The sequence below is a fragment of the Caretta caretta genome, chromosome 1 (assembly GCF_965140235.1).
Source record: "Caretta caretta isolate rCarCar2 chromosome 1, rCarCar1.hap1, whole genome shotgun sequence".
In the NCBI taxonomy this organism is placed as follows: domain Eukaryota; kingdom Metazoa; phylum Chordata; order Testudines; family Cheloniidae; genus Caretta; species Caretta caretta.
In genome coordinates, this window is record NC_134206.1 from 228,096,945 (window position 1) to 228,120,413 (window position 23,469).

General features: G+C 42.6%; 2 protein-coding genes across 3 annotated transcripts in view; both read right to left on the reverse strand.

Annotated features, from left to right (window-relative positions):
• The window catches only part of FBLN1 (fibulin 1), a 103,613-nt gene extending 101,468 nt beyond the window's left edge, over window positions 1–2,145 (reverse strand). Inside the window, exon 1 of one of the 2 annotated variants that reach the window (XM_048824742.2) lies at window positions 1,619–2,138. In XM_048824742.2, the coding sequence (XP_048680699.1) occupies window positions 1,619–1,694 (76 nt within the window). In that variant the 5' untranslated portion in view covers window positions 1,695–2,138. Of the gene's footprint in view, window positions 1–1,618 lie in introns of both variants that reach the window. The other variant, XM_048824750.2, reaches the window with a different exon arrangement.
• RIBC2 (RIB43A domain with coiled-coils 2) overlaps window positions 1–23,469 on the reverse strand; it is a 106,753-nt gene that overhangs the window by 10,287 nt on the left and 72,997 nt on the right. The gene's annotated exons all lie outside the window — the stretch shown is intronic.

The window sequence follows — 23,469 nt, forward strand, 5'->3', positions numbered from 1 at the left end:
TTTTAAAAAGTAAAATCTGTATGAATCGCTGACTGTGACAAGTGCTGTGCTACAAGAGAATTTGCAAACCCAATATATTGTGATCGTAACTGATAATTTGCTTCACTGGTTTTTATCTATCATTATTTAATTATACGTTTTGTTGGCCAGGGACCACGTCTTTGCATGCGTTTGTACTGCACCTATCATAATGAAACCCCGATTCTGAATGGGGCCTCTTGGTGTTGCTTGTAATATAAATACTCATATCATTTCTTTGGATTGTTGTGAAGAACTGGCTCTTATTACATATAAAGTAACCACTTTGCCACCTTCACACACATTCGGAATTCTTCATTGAACTGAACCAAATTAGAGCCCTTCTTCTGTAAGGAATTGACTTGAAGTCATTCATCTTTTGTAATTCAGTTTTCAGTTAATTCAATCAGTCATCTTTCATGAGAATTAATTTTAAAATGCAACATTTTTGTATTAAATCAAACCACTCATTTACTGAATGTCAATGTATGTTTGTTCCCTTTTCAGAGGGTGCGAATCTCAGTGTAAGTAAAACCTATGATGTTTCAGGCTTTGAATATTCAAGAAGTTGCTGTGCCTGACCTTTATCGGAGAAAACTAGAGTTTCAAACAGATCAAGCAAGAAAGCCTTGATTCTAACCAAGACACAATTTCACAATTCATTGTAATGCTGATTTTCAATGTAGGTGGGCCCAGACATCAGTGACCACCCAACATAAGTAAATATCAATGCCAAGTCATTCATTTAGAGTAGTGGTTCTCAACCTGGGGTCATGAGCCCCCGGGGGGCGGGGGGGGATATCGCAGGACAAGTTTAGGAGGGTCACAAGTCTAGGGCCAGCGTTAGAGGGTGGCAAACAGGGCAATTGCCTAAGGCCCCATGCCACAGCTAAGTTACGTGCTTCAGCCCCCAGGGTGGGCAGGCAGCCCTCAGCTCCTGAAAGGGGTACAGTAGTCGGGACAGGTTGAGAACCACTGATTTAGGGCACAGTATTGCAAGGCACTGAATGCCCTTGAAACTCACCTTCCCCCAGAATTGAAATTAGAGGGGATATTGGAATTTATGGGGGGGGGGAGAGCGGTGGAAAACAACTAAATTCGCCACACTGGGTGGCAACATCAGATGTAACTGTTGGCCAATGGTGGGGGGTGGGGGGAGGTTGTAGGGAAATCCCTCAGGCTCCAGGAGCTGCGGGTGCTCAGCGCTTCTCAATTGCGTTTCCACGGGCAGGGCAGGAGGAACTCCACAGCGGTTTCACTGCCCCCTTTAAATGCCCCCAAAGAAATGGAGCCACATTCCTTCTTAAAAAAACAAAACCCCTCGAGTCCGTCCCACTCTTTGGGGCGAAGGGCTCGGAACAGGAGCCAGGGTTACATGGCCTGAAACAGAACCGCATCTCCTTTAAGCCTCCCGTCGCCCAGTTACCTTTCCCCGGGGGCCGCCAGGACGTGCCCTGGGGCCAAGGTTTCCCGCCTCCCAGGGCAACCCGCGTCCAGGCCGGGCACTGCAGGGACCAGCTTCCCCGTGCCCCCACTGGTGCGGACTCCCGGGCCCAGGCTACCCAGGGAGCAGGCTCCTCATGCCCCGGCTCGGACCTACCTTGCCCCGCCAGCAAAGGGACCAAGCTGAGGGGTAGGAGCAGCTGCAGCAGCCGGGTCCCGCGCAGATTCTCCATCAGCAGCTCCGGGAAGGGCAGCGAACGCGGAGCAAAGCGGGGCTCGGCTCTCCTGCAGCGCCCAGCCGGCTCCCCCTTTTCGCTGCTTCTCCTCGTGTTCGCCCAGCAGCCGCCTGAGACCGGTTGGGAAGGACCCCCCTCCACACACACACACACACACACACACACACTCAGCGGGCTTCCCGGCGAGGGAATTCACTGCCTGCCCTTCTAACGAGCCCGCCTGCAAGCGCTGAGCGGAACGGAGCCGCCGCGGTCGCCTGGAGGCACAGCCCCTGCTGTTGCTGGGATCCCGCTTCTCTTCTGCCCCAGCTTCGCAAGCTCGGGAAACTTTGCAGACACGGAGTGGGACCCTAGTGGCCAATTGTTTGGTTGGAAGGCATGCAGCAAATTCTCTGGATGCCAAGTGCAGGCGAAACCCGCAGACAAAACGAAATGCAGACAAATCCAAGAAAACCACCTGGGCCGGCGGAGGGGGAAGGCGGAGGGTTAACCCTCCCGAGGCTTTTTTTTCTCTTGTTTCTACAGATTTTCCTCCAATCACAATGTTGTGAACAAGGAGGATTTAAAAAAGCAAAGCACCAGTGATGTTTTCCAAAGTGTCAGTGAAACTCATTTGAAACAAACAATCAAGGTGACCGTCTTATTTACAATAAAACTGGTTAGAGCTGTGACATACCGCTGCTATCTGTAAAAGGTCTCCTTATCTTGTTTAAACAGGACTCAAAAACACTGTGATCTTTGGTCAAAGGAAGATCTAGGGTTGACTGAATGCATCAGGGTTGCTGCCGGGATTTTACGATATCCTGGGGGGGTTGGGGGGAGGTGTAAATGTTACCAGAGAGCTAATGGTACACGGAAACATGTAGGGAAGAGGTTGCCCTCCCAGGCACTTTGGCCCCACGTCTGCAAACACTTAAGCCTGACCAAACTTTCCTTACATAAATAGCTGAAAGTCAGTGGTCCTGAGATTGGGCCCTGGGAGTGGATCTAGATTCACTCTCCTTGTATCACAAAGGAGCTGGGGGTACACATTATTTTATTCTATGTGATTAAAATACAAGTTTAGGGACAGGTTGTGAACCCCCTATGTACACTAATGAGCACTTAGACAAAATACCCTCATTAAGTGGGACTATCTGCATTAGTAACTGCTCGCCAGCGTAAGGCATTCACAATGTAGCCCTTTACTCTCTTTCCTCAAAATGTAGTGACTCTCATGTCCCTGGGCAGAAAGCATTTGAGATACCAACGTTTACAAGTATCCAGGTTGTTTCTGCCCTTTTGTTTCTTCCTTCCCTCCTCCTGTCATTGTCTCTCCATCCTTCTTTCTGAGTTTGTATCTTGCAAAAGCTTTGCATTTCTCTTATTTCCCTCATACCCATATCTACATTTTTTTCCTCCTCCATTTCCTCTCCCCGCCCCCCGTCTTCCTTCGTCTCTTCTTTTGGGTCCCAATCTAACTCCCACCAATTTTAATAGCAGTTGGATTGGAAACTTGCAGAGTAGACAAGCAGAAGCCCTTTACATGTTGGAAGGGCTTCAGGGGGCAACTGACTAGGATCATACAAAGCCTTGTCTACACCTCACACCAGTTGAATTCAAGCAGTGCAAGCCCCTATGTGGGAACTTGTTTCGGTTCAATAGTAGCTTATTTTATTTTACCTAAAACCTGCTCCTAATTGACTTGAACTAAACTGAAATAAACTTGGTATAAATCAAAATAAGTGTGTCCACACAGCCATTTGCACTGGTTTGACTAAGGGCTTATCTACATGGGAGTTATTCCTGATTAACTCGGTGTGTGGATGCCTTTATTCTGGAATAAGAGTGCTGTATTCCACATTAATTTAGTCCATGCATAGAGTTAAACAAGAAAATTAATCTGCTTTACATTTACACCCTACTTTATTCTAAAATTAACTTGCATGTGTAGACAAGCCCTAAATGAGTTTTAAAATCACACATTAACAGCTTGTCTACACAGAGTTCTCTCTGATTAACTCCATGTGTGGACACTTATTTCAATTCCTGGCTAAGTGGCAGTTCTGCAGAAAAGGACCCAAGGATTACAGTGGATGAGAAACTGGATACAAGTCAACAGTGTGCCCTTGTTGCCAAGAAGGCTAACAGAATATTGGGCTGCATTAATAGAAGCATTACCAGCAGATTGAGGGAAGTGATTATTCCCCTCTATTTGGCACTGGTGAGGCCACATCTGAAGTATTGTGTCCAGTTTTGGGCCCCCCCCCCATAGAAAGTATGTGGACAAACTGGAGAGAGTCCAGTGGAGGGCAACAGAATGATTAGGGGGCTGGAGTACATGACTTATGAGGAAAGGCTGAGGGTACTGGGCTTATTTAGTCTGAAGAGGAGAAGAGTGGGGGAGGGGGATTTGATAGAAGTCTTCAACTACTTGAAGGGGGGTTCCAAAGAGGATGGAGCTAGGCTATCAAATGGGGGCAGAGGACAGAACAAGGAGCAATGGTCTCATGTTGCAGTGGGGGAGGTCTAGGATGGATATTAGAAAAAACTATTTCACTAGAAGGGTGGTGAAATCTCTATCCTTAGAGGTTAAGGGCCAGTTCAACAAAGCCCTGGCTGGGATAATTTAGTTGGAGTTGGTCCAGCTTTGAGCTGGGGGTTGGACTAGATGACCTCCTGAGGTTTCTTTCAATCCCAATCTTTTATGATTCTATAACCTAAGCTAGATAGATATAGGGCACTCTTATTCCAGAATAAAAAAAAGAAAAGAAAAAAGTGTCCACAGATAGCCTTGGTTAACCCTAACTCCATGTGTAGAGAAGCCCACAATTAAACTGGTGCAACTCTGCACATAGACAAGCTCCAAAATCTCAGTAATTTCCCATTGTGACTACATGTAAAACATTTCTGCACCGGTGAGCTTTGGCCACTGCAACTGGCCAGTTGTCCACTTCCCAAAACAAGCCCAGGTGGCAAATATTGTGTTGCAACCCCATCATGGATAAGAACTGGAAGTAATTTTTTGTATTGGTAGGTGTGTTCACTTACCTAGTTACAAAATTATTTTACAGATCATTTGGGAAGAGTTCAGTGCAATACAAATTGGCAAGCATGCTTTTTATATCTGGAATCTATTATCCTTTCCTCACTTTGTGATGGAGAAAAAACTGTTTCATTAAATTGCAAAGTAATATATTAAATAGTTGCCTTCCCTTCTAAATGTATGTGGAAAATATTTTGCTCCCTTCCACTACAATCTGTTTACCAGCAGTGAAGAGAATTAATGTAATGGTTTAAGTAATATTTCTTGAAAACATCACATCAGGTATGGTCATTTGGAGATCAACTAATAACTTTCTCCTTTTCCTTTTAGAATGCTCCTAATAATTTTCATAGACATTCCCAGCATAAATTGGCACAGTCACCTGCAATCAGTTTCAGTGGCCTCAAGCACATATGCTTCTAATTATTGACCCCAAGTTTCTTAGTGACCCTGAACTGTGCACTTAGGGACTGATCCATAGCCCATGGCAATCAATGGAAAGACTTCCATTGACTACAGTGAGCTTTGGATCAGGCTCGTACTTACTGTAGGACATAAAGGCCTATGAGAGAGAAATGTTTTGAATAACTGTAAAGATTCTTAGGCTCAAAATTTGATCTTTTTTTTCCCCCAGTCTGTTTGCAAGGTGCCTGTAATCCTTTGTGTATTTTTAAACTGTTTACAAACAAATGGTTTAATGAGGATATTTTTACTATAGAATAACAAAAATAACTTACAGCTGCTCAGCATTACTGAGCAACACCACTACAACAAGCCATTATACAATCTGATGGAAAAAATCGTGCCCATTTTACATTCCCAAGAGACTTATTATGAAAAGATACATAATGATGTGTACTTGAATTACAAAAATAAATAATTCAATACATGAAAAAAATACCTTAAATTCATAGCCATCTAGCTATGATGGTCATTATCACCTGCACATTGTGTCCATGCAGAATGTTCTGGTGACAGTAGGAATAGAACTCAGAACCTGCCTGTTGCAAGAGCATAGGTCCTGACCACCTGAGGTAACACAGAATCTCAGTTTGCGGTTAGTAGTATTAGACCTACAATACAAAGTTGAATAGTTCTGAATCTGTCCAACAGCAGCAACTGCATGTGTGTACACACACAGTCAGTTCATATGCACACTAGCCCAAATAACTGGGCTTTATGTGGATAAAGTGAGAAAAGGTTACAGTCACAGAGGTTACCCACAACTGCTAAAGGGCAGACCCCTGTGCCTGCTACTCCACTTTATGAGGCTAGAATATTGGCCACACTCCCACCAAACCATTTGCCACAGTGCACTGTGTGCTAGAAGCACATAGAAGGCCCCTCACCAGGCCTGTCTGTCGTCCATGGAGCCAATACTAAGACCTCATCTTACCAACGGAAGAAGGCTCCCGTGCAGATGCTTCCCAATTCCTACTGTCCCTCCTCCCCGTTCACACATTGCCTCAAAGTGGGGCTTAAGTGGTTCAGTGGGCATTGCCCTCTCCTTTTGCACCACAGTGAATTTCACAGTGCCCAAATCAACAGTTATCAAACTGTAGTTGATCCACTCAATTCAGCTCTAAACCACAAAATGTACAAACAAAATTCAAAGTGTACCTTCTTTTCCATTCAGAGGATGCAATACAAACTTGAAATGTTAAAAATAATAATAATAAAAAATAAAAAAGTACCAGAACCAGCAGTCTAATTATACCATCAAAGCATTTATAGTGCTAGACAAGCCCACAGACCCTGCTCCTCAAAAGGTATTTGGACTCCGAACTTCCATTGAAATCATCTGAACCTTAGTCTTTTTCAACAGCAGCAACTGTCTCTCATAAGCATCTAAATACTTACTCTTGTACACTCATCCTCAAGTGTCTGCTGGGGACATGGAGGGGACTCTCAACTGGGGGAAGAATATATTTGAATGTTTCCCCCCCATACCCGTTAATACACTACTTATTTCCTTAGATTGTAAAATGTTTGGAACAAGGACCATGCCTTCCTGTATTGCCCCAATTCTATAAATACATGTGAATAATTATACACAAAAGGATTGGGACTTGTGTTTATACAACTCCTGGCAGAATCCTGAGTGGGGCTTCCAGGCACCTCTATAATGCAAACAAACAACAATAGGTTAGAGATTTTTAAATTCAAAAATCAAAAAAACTGCATACATTCTAACATGGTTTTACTCAAAATGTCTGTCCTCTGAGATGTGCCAGATGCCCAAGTCTGGTGGCTCTTTGGAAGGCCAGGATGTTCAGCTATATGTTTGGGCTGATGCAGAAGTACGCAAAAGGAAAAAGATATCAGCCCTGTTTGGTGAACTTATGGAAATTGTTTCCTGCCAGCTGCTCCCAATTCCTGGGCATTACAACAGCTCTGTGTGTATAGCAAGTTGGGCAGCCATAAGTAAGGAAACTGGCTGACAGTTTTACAAAAGAAAATTCATGGGAGTTCTGTGCGCGACGGGAAGAACGAGCTTAGACACCTTCTCATCCCACGATCACTGGAAACTGCTAGAGAGCAGGACTCCTGAGTCTTATTGATGTTTGACTGTAGGATTAGCATCATCTTCCCTCCCCTTTCCCAATGGTTAGGATGTTTCTTTTAGAGAGAAAAGAGTGAGTTTTCAACCCAGCGGGGCTCCTGTCTCCTTTTTCCTGGTTAATCTCCAGAATCAGAGCCAGCTTTTGGGGTGGGCTTTAAAAAAAACAAAACCTTTTCTCTCTCAGCTGACTTCTTTCCATCATGACCACCCAACTATCATTTTTAGGATACTAGAGGGTCAACAAGATGATTCCAGACAGAAGGCCAAGCCATTCCCTATGACAAAATTTAATTGATTCATTTTTATATTAAAGATGGGACAATATACAGGCAACAAACAGCCTCTTCTACTGCAGGAAAAGTGGAACCTAACTGCTTGTGCCCAGGTTGGGCATAGGTCCCAATATGTGTAAAAAAGGAATGTTCAGATAACAATTCTGCAGAATCAGTTGCTTGGGGGATAGAGAACTGGACTGAGCCTCAAGAAAGAGGAGTTCTATTCCCAATTTTGCTATAGGCATGCTGCATGACCATGGGTAAGTCATATGACTTCTCTATGCCTCAGTTTCCCCATCTGTTTAATGATATCTCCTTTGCAAAGAGCTTTGAGAACTATGAAATAAAAGTGCCATATCAGAGCTAGTTCTAATAAAACAGGGGTTTGGTGCCATTAAGCTCCTCTTTGCCAGGTTGAGAGAGAGGTTGACATGTATCCATTTAGGTCAGTTTTGGCTTAATTTTTGTCTTTTTTCTCCAATTTAAAAATAGAATCCTAGTAGTCACCCAAACCAGCAAAATGTAAGTGCTCAAAATAGACCTCTCATCCCTTTCTCCCAAACTTACAGATATACAGAATATTTGCCAGTGAAGCCACGTTAAAGCTTCAGCTAAATAGCTATGAAGCTTCAGCTAAACATATTTGTCTTGATAGCTATTCCATGGTTCATATTTTACTTTTGAAATGATGTTCCACTTATGCATGCATGGGCCAGTTATAATTAAAATCTAGTTGTTGTGGCTCCAAGCAATAGCTTGAGTGAAAGGCAGAAAATAGGATTCATGCAAGATCTCTGCTTTTAGACTTCTTGTGAAATAGATGTCACTCTACATCTATTTAGAAACAAAAACTGTGCCTAAATTTTATAAAGCAGACTACACCCTACCAAGTAATAAACTGCATGGAGTTCGTTGACTAATCCGTTCTGCATATGCTTTCAACAGGGTGGTTAAAATAACACCAGAAAAAAGTTTCTCTATGCATAGCTTTTGCTCTTCTTCCCTATTTTTTAGTTTGTGCAATATACTGAATTTAATAGTTCTGCTAAGGACACGTGATATCCTGGCCCCACTGAAGTCATTGGCAAAACTCCCATGGTCTTCAATAGGGCCAGGATTTCATCCAATAGTACCATTCATTCATCTGTTCACTAATGTATCCGCGCTAGTGCTGCTATTCTTGAGATTTGTCAGCTCTTTAAAACAGAAGTGGAAATAATAAACTGGCCCTAAAATTTTGCTTTGAAATAAAACATGGTTTCTCCACCTGACAGCATTTGATTTACAGTTGTAGCATCCTCAATTGTGCAGACTTAGTATATCTCCCACTGACTTCAGAGTCGTGGCTGCATACAGACCACAGGATAAAACCCTGGCTTATTTTAAAAAAAAAACTGATTTGTTAATGCTTCAGGGTAGAAAAATTACTAACTTATATGCTTAAGAATCTAGAATGCACTTTAAAAAGAGTCCTTAGCTGGGCTGAAGGTAGATTGTAGGGGTATTTTTATATTTTGCTTTGATTATCATTAACAAAATGCTTCCTTTGCTATTGAGATATGGTTTTTGTTATATTTGCACGGAGAAGGTGGGTGAGGTAATATCTTTTACTGGATCAACTTCTGTTGATGAGAAAGACAAGTTTTCAAGCTACACACACCTCTTCTTCAGGTATGGGAAAGGTACTCAGGATATGTCTACATGGCAATTAGACACTCACGGCTGGCCCATGCCAGCCGACTTGGGTTCACAGGGCTGTTTCATTGTACTGTAGACTTCCGGGCTCAGGCTGGAGACTGGTCTTTAGGACCCCGTGAGTTGGGAGAGTCCCAGAACTTTGACTGCAGCCCAAACCTGGAAGTCTACACTGAAATTAAATCGCCCTGCCGCCCAAGCCCAGGTTAACTGGCACAGGCCAGATGTATATGTCCAATTGCAGTGTAGATATACCCAGAGTGTCACAGCAAAACACAACAGATAGGTCAGCATAAGTAGTTAGCACATATTCTAAGGAACTCTTCAAGGTGAAGTGGCCTGTTAACGCCCCTGTAGTCACAGGCCACAAAAAAAAAAAAAAAAAGGGGGTGGGGTGGGGGGATTAGTGGATTACAGATTGTTCTAATAAGCCATAAATCCAGTGTCTTTATTAAGATCATGATTTTTAGCATCTAGCAAAGTTATGAATTTAAGTTCCCAGGCTCGTCTTTTGAAGGTGTCGTGCCGGTCTCCTTTGAGAATGAGGACTGATCGGTTAGATATAGAGTGATCTCTTTGTGAAAAATGTTCACCCACAGGTGATATGGTGTTTATCATCACTTGTCTGGTCTTGAACACGTGCTAGTGACATCATACAGGGAGAATTCATAACTTTACATATAATATTGCTACATACATTTCACCACAATATTATTGACCACGAGTTACTAGTTTTCACATGATACCTCACAAGGCACATTTTGTATTAAGATTATTATACTAGCATGTAGGGTATGAATATAGTTGTGCTTAGGGTCATAAAGGCTATAAACTGTAATTTTATTTCATGAACTTGTTGCAATAGAACATAGATCTCCCATTTAGAACCTGACCTTTGTGTGGTGCCTGCCACTATTCAACTGTACATTGCAATCGTGACTGATTTTGTGTGGTTATGTTTTATGGGGTTGCACCATCTATTGTCCTGTTTTTAATCTATCCCCAATAGAATCAATAATTATAGTGTGTTCCCAAACAAAACAAAAACTCACACTGAAGATACAGTAAGTATCAGGAAATCTAATAACATTTTCATATTGCTACATAGGCCCTAAAAATTCCATTTTTTTTATATATATATATATAAGAAACATAAGCCCAAGATCTTCGGTAAGGAAAACTCTGACTCCAAATCATTACTATGAGACTATGGAGGAAAAAAAAAAAAAAAGAATAGGACCACACACAAAAATGTCCCAATTTTACATCTCCCACTTCAGTCAACAGTAAAGCACCATCTTGCAGCATCCTTCTGTACTCCTTATTTATATATTAAAAAGTGTAATCCATGACAGACTTTAGCAATTCTACACTAAAAAGCAAAGGAGGGAGCCAACCACATTTATCACATAATCCAGAATAGAAGGAAGATTATATAGAAAAAAGTTAACAGGAATAATAGACAGATTTATGGGGAAATGGCCATTGCTAAGTTATGATAATGATATCTGTATTAAACTTTCCCTGCCCCCTTTCTTTCTCCCCTCTCTTTTAAGCAAATTGCCAAGAATCAAAAGGAAATGTATTCTGCAGAAAAAGCAATACTAAGTGCAAGCCTGATCCCCAACGCCCATTCAATGAGAGTCTTTCCTTTGAATTACATGCAAGTTGGATTGTCCCCTAATAAAAACTGTAAGTACTAACACCGAGTTTTACTTTGGTTTTTAGATGCAGCAATCTTCAGCCTGATTTACTACTGGAGAAAAATACTCAGAGCTGACCAATGAGTATATAGTATGCATACCATATAATGCCTCTGTAGAAAATGCTTACGCTACTTCTCAAAAGCAAATCTTCAAAACAGTCTCTCAGTCCATCCCGCATGGCTGCTAAAGGACTTACATACCCTGCTTAGATAAGGAATGTGCAGAACTTCTGAAGCTGTGTGAAGAACCTGATGATACAGAGGTAGCAAACCACCTTCTTTGCAATCTCAGTGCCCATTGCAGAGAATGTTGGAAAGAAGTTACATCAAAATATGGACACAACAAGAAAAGCAAGAAAGCGTGGTCACTCATAAGGAATCTTGGAGCACCATGGAAACCATGGGATTCTTTGTATGAGACTCTTAGTCCTGACACTGTTATTCCTGGATGCCTGTTTGGATCTTGTTTTGGAGCTATTATCATCTCCATTTCAAAACTGCTGTCATCTGCCAGACTCCATAACAGCACAAAAGAATGTTTTCACAAACAGGATACCTTTCCCTACATCTGTGCAATCATGCAGCCCAAACTCTTGGAGGTCTTTTTGTCTTCATCTGTTTTCGTAGTCGTCTGTTTTGTCTTTCAGAAAAAGACATTCTTTTAAGCACGTTATTAATCTTACTTCCTGTTTTACTAAGTGTCCTGCAGTAACAAAATTCTTGCTTCACCTTGTGTTGTTTTTACTGATACCATCTCAGATTCTCTTCAACTCAATGCTGGAGATGACTAATAATTTCAGTATTTTGTTATTTTGCTTAAAACCCATGATAAATTTTGAAAAGTTGCCAGCTAAAGTGTCTGCTCCTCCAATCCACTGAGCTATTGAGCCTTTTCTTTGAACTATTTCACAGAAGAGTTTTGGGGCAGAATCTATGTGTGTATATATATATATAGGTACATCTTCCAACACAGTGGGGCCCTGATCCTGATAGGATATTGCTGTGATATAAATATTAAATAAAAAAAATCATGCTCTCTTTACTTGCAGCAGGTGTCAAGAAATTTTTTTTTTTTGGATCATGTCACAGAGCTCTCTCTCCATGCACCTGCTCCCTCTGCAAGCATCATGTGGCTCCTCACTATACATTACATTTAATGTTCACCTGGCTGCTGGTTAAACTACTGAATCTTTATTTATTTCAACAGCTGTTAACAGCCTCAGATGATACTGAGCTGTCTTTACAGAGATAGCTTATTAGTGGTGAGATCTTGCTTGCTGGAAGTTGGGTCAGTTCTAATGAGCTGCATGCATAGCCCTTAGAAGATGGGGCTTATCTACTGTGTGATCCTCCACCATTTATGCAAGCAGGCAGCTGGGCCAGAATTGTGTTGATCACAGGGGGATTTTAGTGCCCTGTATGCTGTTCTCAGTGCTGCCCACTCTTTCATGCTTGCAATTTTATCTCAAGTCTTGCAACATCTAGTGTTATTCTTACAGCCCCAGCACCTGGATTCATGTGATTAGCTGAGAACCTCAGCTATGGGTTTGTGGTTTTGTTTGTTTGAAGAGTAAGTTTCTAGCCCTTGTAATTATGGAGAAAAGTTTGAAAACATGTCTCCTAAAGATTCAGAAAAGAACCCAGCATTTTAAAAAAATCAGGACTTTAGGGAGTGACTCATGATTTTTGAACATCTGGGGTTGGCAGTACTGTGTTCTGTACACCTGGGTGGTCATAGTTATAGACAGCCATCTACAGACCTTTGTTTTAAGTGCAGCACTGAAGAATGACTATTTGCACAATGTGTTGCATTTGTACTTTTTCTGGTACTCAAGCATGCTTTCGTGACAGGTGTGTGTCCTATTAACCCTGTGTTTGCCTTCCTCTTTTGTCCTTGATCCCTGTTGTTGTCACAGTGTACAATATGTTCCCATGATCACTATCTGCTTCTGTGACACAGTGACTGATTGTGAACACCTGGTGCCTGATTACTTCACTTTATGGTTCCACTACACGGTCACAGGTATATAAAGGGGCCTTGATTTAAATGAGAATAAGGTCGCTAGCCTTTGCTTTACTATCACCTTGGCTGAGAAACATACTACAGTGGCCAACAGGCAGTTTTAAGTTACACACCTCGGTGGCCCAACCCTTGCTCAGATTGGGAGCTACAGAATATGTGGGGTGCACAAGCAGATGGCATCTGCACATAATGCTGCTCAAAATTTATCCTGCATTGCCCCTATACCATTTGCCTGGCCTATCACATCTGCAATTTCTACTGCTTCTGGTTTTGGCAGTCTAATTTACCACCAAAGCTGCCTTGTATTCATAGGCATTTCTGTTGTGCTCATCAGCATTGTGGCAGAGGGCCTAAATGTGCTTAAAAATGAGTTGCTGCTTTTTGTTTTTCACAGCACAAGGGAATGAAATCTCCTTAGCACAGTGTTGGCTCTGCTGAAATCATTAAAACATAGACAATTCCATTTATACAGCTTATTATTTAAGTATCCTTAGTTATTTTTTAATAATTGTGTTCTGCACAGTTATGTCTAAGGGCCAATCAAAAATGGGGCCCTTTTGTGCATGCACTGTGGAAAAACAAAGCATTGGACAGTCCTTGTCTAAGCAGACATGATAGATGCATAAGGTAGGGGTAGAATACGCAAGCAGAGTGAACAATGAGATGGTAGGAAGTATATTAGTTCTTTTTTTGTGGGGGAGATGGGTTTAATTTACAAAGAGATCAGTTAAATGGAAATAAAAGAAGGGGGTAAGGGGCACAGATCAAGGAAGAAGAGAGTAAAAGGGTTTCACTGCACATCTTCCCAAGATGAAGACACTATGAGGGAAGGGAGAATAGAGTTGAAGCAAACAGCCAATCAGCACAGGGCAGAGAATACCCAGAGACCGGTCTAATGTTTGTCCAAAGGTCCCCTGCTTTGACTGCTTCTGTTCCTACCAGCTAGCAATCATCTTTGGCTGACTCCTTGCTGCAGCTTTTCCCAAAGGGCCACATGGTGGGGTGGGGATGGGGGAGGGGAGAGAGACAGACAGACACATACAAGCTATGTTTTAATAGCTCCCAGAATAGGGAGGGGTCTTAGGTCTCACCAGCTGGACCCCATTTTATCTTCTCCCACAAGTGCAGCAGTTCCTGCTTTAGCTGTTCTGCTCCTACCACTTGAGTCTCCCACTGACTCCTCTCCACCATTAGCAGTAACTCTTTCAAGGATGTGTCACATGTGCCTTCTGAAAAGCATTAACAATTTACCGTGTAAATTGCACTGCTTTTGTGTCCCACATGTATATGCAAAGTGAGCAGGTGATAAGCCTCATGTTTTCGTCGGGTAGAGGAATCATTTTGCCAGTTACAGAATGCATTTCTTCTCTGGTGAATTAATGCTAGGATTTCCTCCTGGTTTTCATCAAACCAGTCTTGGTGCTGATGGGTGGAATATCCTATAGTTTCAGCACATGCACTGTGAATGGTATTTTTAAGTTGATCCCAGTGCTCTTGAACGTCAATGATGTTATCAGGCAAGTTGGAGTGTTTCTCAGGCAGGTGTTGCTGGAATGTCTTGCAGCTGGCTTGGTCTTGAAGTGCTTTGACTTTGTACCACTTTTGCTTAGTTTTTGGGCGTTTGTGGTGTGCTGGAGCGAGCTGCAAGTACACAATTTATCTTACTAATTGATGGTCTGTCCAACAGTTATCAGTACCTCTCATAGCTCCTGTTATACAGGTGTTGGTATAGTCTCAAGCTCTGACTATAACAGCCAAGGAGGTGCCAGTGTTTGGACCGAGGATGTTTCCAGGTGGTCTTAAATTTGTTACTCTCTTTAGGCAGAGTATTTGTGATGAGCAGGTCATGCTCCACACATTTGCTGAGGAGCAGAATACCATTGGGGTTTACATTTCCCCACCCCCTCTTTGCCTACTGTGCCACTTCAGAGTTGACAGTCCCCTCTGACTGTGGCATTGAAATCTGCCAAGAGGAGGAGTTTGTCTGCCTTAGGTGTGGCTGTGAGGAGTTCTACAAAACTGCTCCTTATTGTCTTCCTCATCATTGAGTGTTGGGGCGTATGCGTGGATGACCATGGCATATTGGTTGTTGCTAAGCTTGAACCAAAGAGTCATGAAACACTTGTTGATCCTCACAGGAAGCTCTGACTGGTGATCTTATTTTTTGATGGCAAAGCCAATCCCATGAATGCGTCTCTCTTCAGGTGGCTTTCCTTTCCCAACAGGGTGTAGCCACCTCCATCCTCTCTTAATTGGCCCTCATCGGCCCGGCGGGTCTCACTAAGAGCTGCAATGTCAATGCTGAGTCTTACCAGTTCTCTGGCAATTATTCTTTCTGGGCATTCACTGTGCTGACAGTGCATAAGTGTGCGGACATTCCAGGTGGTGAAATTCATTGTCTTATCTCTCTTCTATGGTGTGAAATCTGGGTAACCTACAGGCGACATCTCAAGCGGCTGGAGTGGTTCCAGCAGTGCTGCCTCAAGAGGATTCTCAGAGTCAGCTGGGAAGACCGACGCACTCACATCGGTAGTATAGAAGCGCAGGTCATGAAACACCAACTCCGCTGGGCTGGCCACTGTGTGCGTATGCCTGACACTCGCCTCCCAAAGCAAGTACTCTTCTCTCAGTTAAGTCAGGGAAGAATGGCTCACAGAGGGCAGTGGAAGCACTTGAAAGACATACTGAAAGTACATCTTAAAAAGGGAGGCATCAACCCAACGAACTGGGAGGACTTGGCATGGAACAGAACACAGCGGAGCCACACCAAACACCAAGCCACAGCTCACTTTGAGGAGAGCAGACGTGCTCATGAGACAGAAGAGACGAGAGGAAAGGGCACAACAGTCCAACCAACAACTATGTCTCCTCCAAGATTACACCTGTCACTTCTGTGGGAAAATCTGCAGGACACGAATTGGGTTCCTCAGCCACTTAAAAAACCACAAATGAACCCCCTTGACAGACATCATCCTCGCATCAAGGGATAGCCAAAGAAGATATGAAAAGTATTCCAGGTATATATGTAACACACAAAAAGCCTACATTTGGCCAAAATATACTGTTTTGAAAACCAGCTCACAATTTTTTAAAGCTCTGAGCATCCACAATTCCAGTTAAAGTTAATGGGAGCTGGGCGTGCCCAGTGCTTCTCAAAATGAAGCCATTCGTGTATGAAATATCATTCCTAAATCTCAGTATCTTGGCTGTTGTTATCCCCTGGCTCTGGCATGTCAGTAGTTATTTTAAAAGCGGAGTACACAGATAAATAATCTGAAAAGACTTCCAGGAGAAAGAAAAAATAGAGGTGATTCAAGATTCTCAGCTGGTGTAAATTAGAATTACGCCATTGATGTCAACTAAGCTACTCTGATTTGCAAGAATTTGGCCATTTTCCCCCTTTGGAAATAAGAGGTAATATTCAGGAGAGGAAACAAAATAAATGTTTCTTCAAAGATCTTCCAGTTCATCCCTTTAAAAAATAAAATGTAGTTAGTAATCTTAGCCAAAGTATTGAAACTTGAATTGGAAAGACACCAACCTCTGTAAAACTGGACTTTTAACATGTCATGGTACAAAGCAACTACACTTCGCTGGCACACTTTAAAATATTCTGACATTGCTTGTAAAATCAATTACAGTAGAGCAGTTGGATTTAAAGTTCTATTACATTTCCAGTCTCTCTTTTTAAATATCTCTGGACAGTTAAAGCTTTATAAAGCCTCTGCTTTAAGTGAAAGAAAAGTTGGTCCCAGATGCCACTAATTGGGAACAGGTTAGAGGAGATTTTTTAAACATAGATGCCTGAAGTTACAATTTATCATGTGGGATCTGACAGCCTATTTCATTAGAATCTTTCATTTAGTTTTCTCCATAACAAGCTTTAACCAGTACCATGCAGAATATGTTAGAGGATACTTTTAAGAAAGAAAATTACACAAATGTAGGTCTTTTAAAAAGCCGGTAGTGTTTGAAATGTACTATATACAAATTTAATATCTTCTTTTCTGTAAGATTGGCATGTACTTGTACTGAAGCACATTAATCAAGGTCTTTTGTTGCCTGATTTCAGTTACTCTGTGACTTAGCTTCTGATACCTTAGAGACTAACCAATTTATTTGAGCATGAGTTTTCGTGAGCTACAGCTCACTTCATCCGATGAAGTGAGCTGTAGCTCACGAAAGCTCATGCTCAAATAAATTGGTTAGTCTCTAAGGTGCCAAAAGTACTCCTTTTCTTTTTGCGAATACAGACTAACACGGCTGTTACTCTGAAACTTAGCTTCTGATGTTTTACTAATCTTTTAAGACTTTGAAGGAGCTAAAAATCTTTCAGTAGATCAGTAAAACATTTTAAATGCAAAATAATTTAAAAAAACAAAAACAAGGTTTTTAGTCATTTAGCCTATAATTTAGGCTGGCTTTCGCCACTGCTGAAGTCAGTGGGAATTTTGCCATTCACTTCAGTGGAAGAAGGATCATACCTATTACAGCTGCATTAATGGATCAGCACACTTACTGGCCTCTTGTTATAATGTGTTTCCCCAGCAAGGTTAAAATATGGCACACTCAATTCTGATTTTAAACAGCTCCTATTTCTGTTAAAACAGCAACAATCTATATTCAGATAATAAGATTAGGGGCCAAATTCTTCCTGCTTTATTCATGCAGGAAGTAGCAGGGTGGCGACTCACCCCTGCAGCACCTCCTGCTGGTCATCCAGGGAACTAGCATTCCAGGCTCTGGAGCACCCTCTGCACGCTAGTGTCCCTCCCAGACGCCAGTGCCCCTTTTACCCAGGGTGCTGCTCCCTGGTAGTACCCCTGTAGTCTCTGGGTCTACCCTCCCAGGGGAACCCCCACCCACTATCCCCACCTCACCTCAGTCTTTGGCTACTGCCAGTCACCATTGAGCCCCTGCACACTGGGGCAGACTGCAGTATATAAGCCAATCATCACACAGAAGGGGGGTTTGGACCTGCTGCCTCTGCCTACCTTTGGGCTGCCCCCTGCAACCCCAGTACCTATCTGGCCTTACACTAGGCCTGCAGCCTGGGGGGTTTCCAGGCCAGAGCTCCCTTGGCCTTCCCCCAGTCCTGCTCCACCTCAGGTACTCTAGTATACTCCTCAGCAGCCAGGCCCATCTCCCTCCACAGCTAGAGGAGACTGTCTGCTCCTGTCCCACTGCCCTCTTATAAGGGCCAGCTGAGCCCTGATTGGGGCATGGCCACAACTGAGCCTACTTCCCCAATCAGCCTGGGAACTGCTTGCTCCCAGCCACAGCCCTCTCCTGGGCTGTTTTAAGCCCTTTAAGGCCAGAGTGGGTGACCACCCCACTACAGGCCTGCTCCAAAGTCCACTGAAGTCAATGGAAAACTCCCATTGAGGTCAGTGGGTACATCAACACTGCCAAAAAACCCCCAAAAAACAAACAAACAAACAAAAAATCTACCTGCAGCAGCAAATCTCAGAGCTTGGTTCAATTTACTCAGGTTCACACTATGGGATTAAAACTTGCATTGTTGACATTCCTGGAGCAGTGAATCTCAGAGCCGGGGATTCCAGCCCAAGCAGGAAGATCTACACTGCTATTTTTAGCCCTGTAGCACAAGCCCAGGCTCTGAGACTCACTGTTGTGGGTTTTGTTGTGTTTGTTTTTTTGCAGTGTAGACATACCTAGTGAAGTTTGGATCAAGCCCATGAACACTCTACTATTTGACTGAGTAAAGTGATCTGGATTTGTGTCCTGATAAAAAATTAAGTGAACGTTTACATGGAACATATTACTTTTCTACAATGTGATGTAATAATGTCAGTGACTACATAAGCTTTGACATACTTCAGATTGCAGTAGTTCAATGGCCTGGTTCTCCATTGCCGTGCATCTCATGTAGTGATTGACACCAGAGCAAGGCAAAGTGAGTGTAAATCATTAACAGATCAGAACAGTAGTGTTTTATATTTACTTTGCACTGATGCAAAAATGACTACACAAGGTTCAGGGCAATGGACAAATCAGGTCCAGTGACTCTTTTACGCTGCAGATCAGAATAGGAGGGCAAAGCTATAGTGTTGCTTCCAGTGAAATCTGTGGCAAATCTCTTCTGGACTCCAACAAGAGTAGGATCCAGCCCAAGCTGCATGAAACATTTTTCATTTCTTGGGATGGCCTTAGCCGTATTTTGTCCTCCAAAGGAAATGAAAGTTCTCACCAATTGGAATGCACTCATAAATTACTCATCAGCAGTGTGTTTGTTATACTTGGCTGCCATTTAAATGTGTGAAAACTCCTCACTGTTACTAGTATGAACATTTCTAAGGTAACATATTGAATATTTCATTTAAGAGCTACAGATTTTAGGAGTATTTTAAATAGTAAAATCTAATTTTCTTCCTCAGGGATTAAGTCCTATAGGCTAGATTCTCTGCTGGTGTTGATTTAAGTGCAACTACGCTGATTTACACCAGTGGAGGATCTGACCCTATATTTATAAATATAGCAGATTGGTACAGCAATTAAAATATTTCCAAAAATACCCATGGGGAAGGATTCTTTGGCCAAAGGTTGTAAACATCTGCATCATAAACCTAGTATAAAAAGAGAAACTTGCTGGTTAAAAACCCTTAAACTATTTCCTTACTTACATTTCTGATAACATCATAAGTTATATCAAAAGTAAAAGAATTTTTAAAATCTGGTCCACATAAAAATTAAGTGAATTTATTGGGGGTGGGGAGAAAGTGGCCATATTGACACCCTTGGAGATTGGAGTCCACTACATATCCAACAACTTCTGTATGGTCATTTCCCAGAGAAAATTCCAACTTTTTGGCAGAAAACTGAAAATTGGAAACTGATTTGGAAATGCCATCATCATGCCTCAGGGGGACTTTAGTTAAGGTGCTATTCCAATTCTCCTCTAGAGGCTGGTCTCCTTGGCTGGACTACCTCTGCTATGACACACCATGGTCTCCCCTTTTACTGAGATGCCACAGTCCATCATAGGAGTCACATAGCCATGGTGCATCAAGGAAGATATAGTTCTGGGGGAGCCTGGCCTATAGAGGAGAAGTGGGCATGAGGCACCCAAACTACAACTCAGGTGAAACACCATGGCAGCATTTTGAAATCAAAATTTGGGAGGGAAGGTTGCCAGAAGTTTTAGGTTTACTTTTCAGGTGTTTGTTTTTTTGATAACAATATCTAAATTTTCGGTGGAAAGCACACACTTCATGGCAAATTTCATTTGGATGAAAACTCCGTTTTTGATCAAAGAACAATTTTGATAGAAAATTTTTAAACTGCCCACACCACACGATCCATTGTCTACAGCCAAGCTCTGCGATACAACCGCATTTGCTCCAACCCCTCAGACAGAGACAAACACCTACAAGATCTCTGTCAAGCTTTCTTACAACTACAATACCCACCTGCAGAAGTAAAGAAACAGATTGATAGAGCCAGAAGAGTACCCAGAAATCACCTACTACAGGACAGGCCTAACAAAGAAAATAACAGAACGCCACTAGCGGTCACCTTCAGCCCCCAACTAAAACCCCTCCAACGCATTATTAAGGATCTACAACCTATCCTAAAGGATGACCCAACACTCTCACAAGTCTTGGGAGACAGGCCAGTCCTTGCCTACAGACAGCCCCGCAACCTGAAGCAAATACTCACCAACAACCACATACCACACAACAGAACCACTAACCCAGGAACTTATCCTTGCAACAAAGCCCGTTGCCAATTGTGCCCACATATCTATTCAGGGGACACCATCACAGGGCCTAATAACATCAGCCACACTATCAGAGGCTCGTTCACCTGCACATCCACCAATGTGATATATGCCATCATGTGCCAGCAATGCCCCTCTGCCATGTACATTGGTCAAACTGGACAGTCTCTACGTAAAAGAATAAATGGACACAAATCAGATGTCAAGAATTATAACATTCATAAACCAGTCGGAGAACACTTCAATCTCTCTGGTCACGCAATCACAGACATGAAGGTCGCTATCTTAAAACAAAAAAACTTCAAATCCAGACTCCAGCGAGAAACTGCTGAATTGGAATTCATTTGCAAATTGGATACTATTAATTTAGGCTTAAATAGAGACTGGGAGTGGCTAAGTCATTAGGCAAGGTAGCCTGTTTCCTCTTGTTTTTTCCTACCCCCCCCCCCCAGATGTTCTGGTTTAACTTGGATTTAAACTTGGAGAGTGGTCAGTTTAGATGAGCTATTACCAGCAGGAGAGTGAGTTTGTGTGTGTATGGGGGTGGGGGGGATGTGAGAAAACCTGGATCTATGCAGGAAATAGCCCGACTTGATTATGTAAAGAGTTGTCACTTTGGATGGGCTAGCACCAGCGGGAGAGTGAATTTGTGTGGGGGGGTGGAGGGTGAGAAAACCTGGATTTGTGCTGGAAATGGCCCACCTGTTGATCACTTTAGATAAGCTATTACCAGCAGGACAGTGGGGTGGGAGGAGGTATTGTTTCATATTCTCTGTGTGTATATAAAGTCTGCTGCAGTTTCCACGGTATACATCTGATGAAGTGAGCTGTAGCTCACGAAAGCTCATGCTCAAATAAATTGGTTAGTCTCTAAGGTGCCACAAGTACTCCTTTTCTATTGGGAAGTGGTAATACAATCTTCCCAATCTGCCCTGCTAACATACCTAAATCCTGACGTGGAGACACCCCTTTAGTAGTGAGAGGATAATTTTCTATGCCCATTTAATCCTTGGCTTCTTTGCGGAGTGTAAATAAGTATGTCAAATTGTACCCAATCCGGTAGTGTTTTTTGTGATGTAGACAATAGTCCAACAAGAACTGGACTAAGATTATCAAAGGTTATGAAACAGGCTTGAGGGAGTGGGGTGATTTTAAATTTGACTGATGTAATTGGCTGAGAAATGGAGTGCTAAATTTTCAAAAGTGCCTAAATGACTTAGATTTCTAAGTGCTATTTTGGATAGGGACTTAGAAATCTAAATCCCTGTGACTTTCAATGAGATAATTTTACACTAAAAGTTGATTTGTTGGCTTCTAATGAGTTTTGTTTTCTAGGTCTCAAGTTCTAGTACAATGCAGGTGGGTTCACAACATTGATGGGGAATGTTTAAACCAAAGGGAGTATGGGAAGGAAACCCAACAGAACTCTTTATTTGGGTTGGGTGAAATTGACAAAAATGGTACGAGAAAGTTTTCACCAATTCATTTCATGTGACATTTCACGTCCTCACAATTTCACTTTATGACATTTCAAGGCCTCAGAATAGTTCCATGATTGGCTTGCAAAGTCTGCTTTAGCTCAGAATTGCACCTCTACATAAATTTGTGAGGAAAAACAATAGCATCCATCTCCGGCAATCGTGGCTTGTAGAGAGAAGATGGAGAAGGAGAAAGGAGCACACACACATCTAATATACTGTACTACTTATACACACAAATACCCAGGTCAGGCTGGGACAGAGGTACCCAGGGACATATGCATTCTGACTCCACCTCATTAAGTGGCATGGAGATGTGTGTTTAGTCTTGCTTGCACTCAGGATTCCCTGCCCCAGGAAGCCCCAAGACATCAGAACCATAAAGAGGGGGCAGAAGTAGTCAGATTTTTTCTGCTATATTGGAGCAGCCAGTGGCCCAGAATAGGCCAGTCTCCTGTCAGTTTGCAGCTATTTACACTCAATATAACCAGGCACTGGAGGAAAAGGAGTGGCTGCTGGATGATCAGGAGATCTGGCTATTTGAAAGGAGGCCCAGGCCCATCCAGTGTGCAGTGTCCTGCAGCTGGTGATGCAGGTAGCTAGGGAATTCATGAGGACAAAGGTAGACGATCAAAGTACCTCCTCTACTCTACTACTAGTAGTAGACTTCTCTTCTGGATCTACCACTGTTCCTGCCACTATGTGCTCCTCCTCCCCCAGTAGTGTCCTTAGGGATGCAGCATGTCCCCTACTGAGGAGCCAGATGAAGAAGCATGTGACTTTATACTGGAATTTTGGGTAGGCAGAGTGACAGAAGGAGTTTGACACTGAGGGCATAATGCTTATGTCTGTAAGAACAGAAATAATATTGTTATTATGGTATGGCAGACAAGCTGACCTGTTTTCTACAGGTTCCCATACTATTCTGTCCATTACTGATCCTTGTGACATGCACTTTATGCTTACTAGTGGAATAAAATCCAAACACTGGGATCACGATGATGATGAGAATCTTTCTTACTTGCTTCTGCAATTTTCTTCTGCAAAACCCAGAATGAGAAGACCTTCTCTCTGGCCTCTCCACTGAGACTACTGTGGTTTAAGCGCCAATAGTGGCGGGAGATTTTGCCCCACTAGCAACAGGACTGAGCTTCTCAGTTCAGTTCTACAGGTCCCACCTCACTGCTTTCTGATCAGCTGGAAGAGTGCTTGCCAGGATCAGTCCAGTCCATGATGGAGCAGTGCACAACAAGGGTTGTGGTGGATT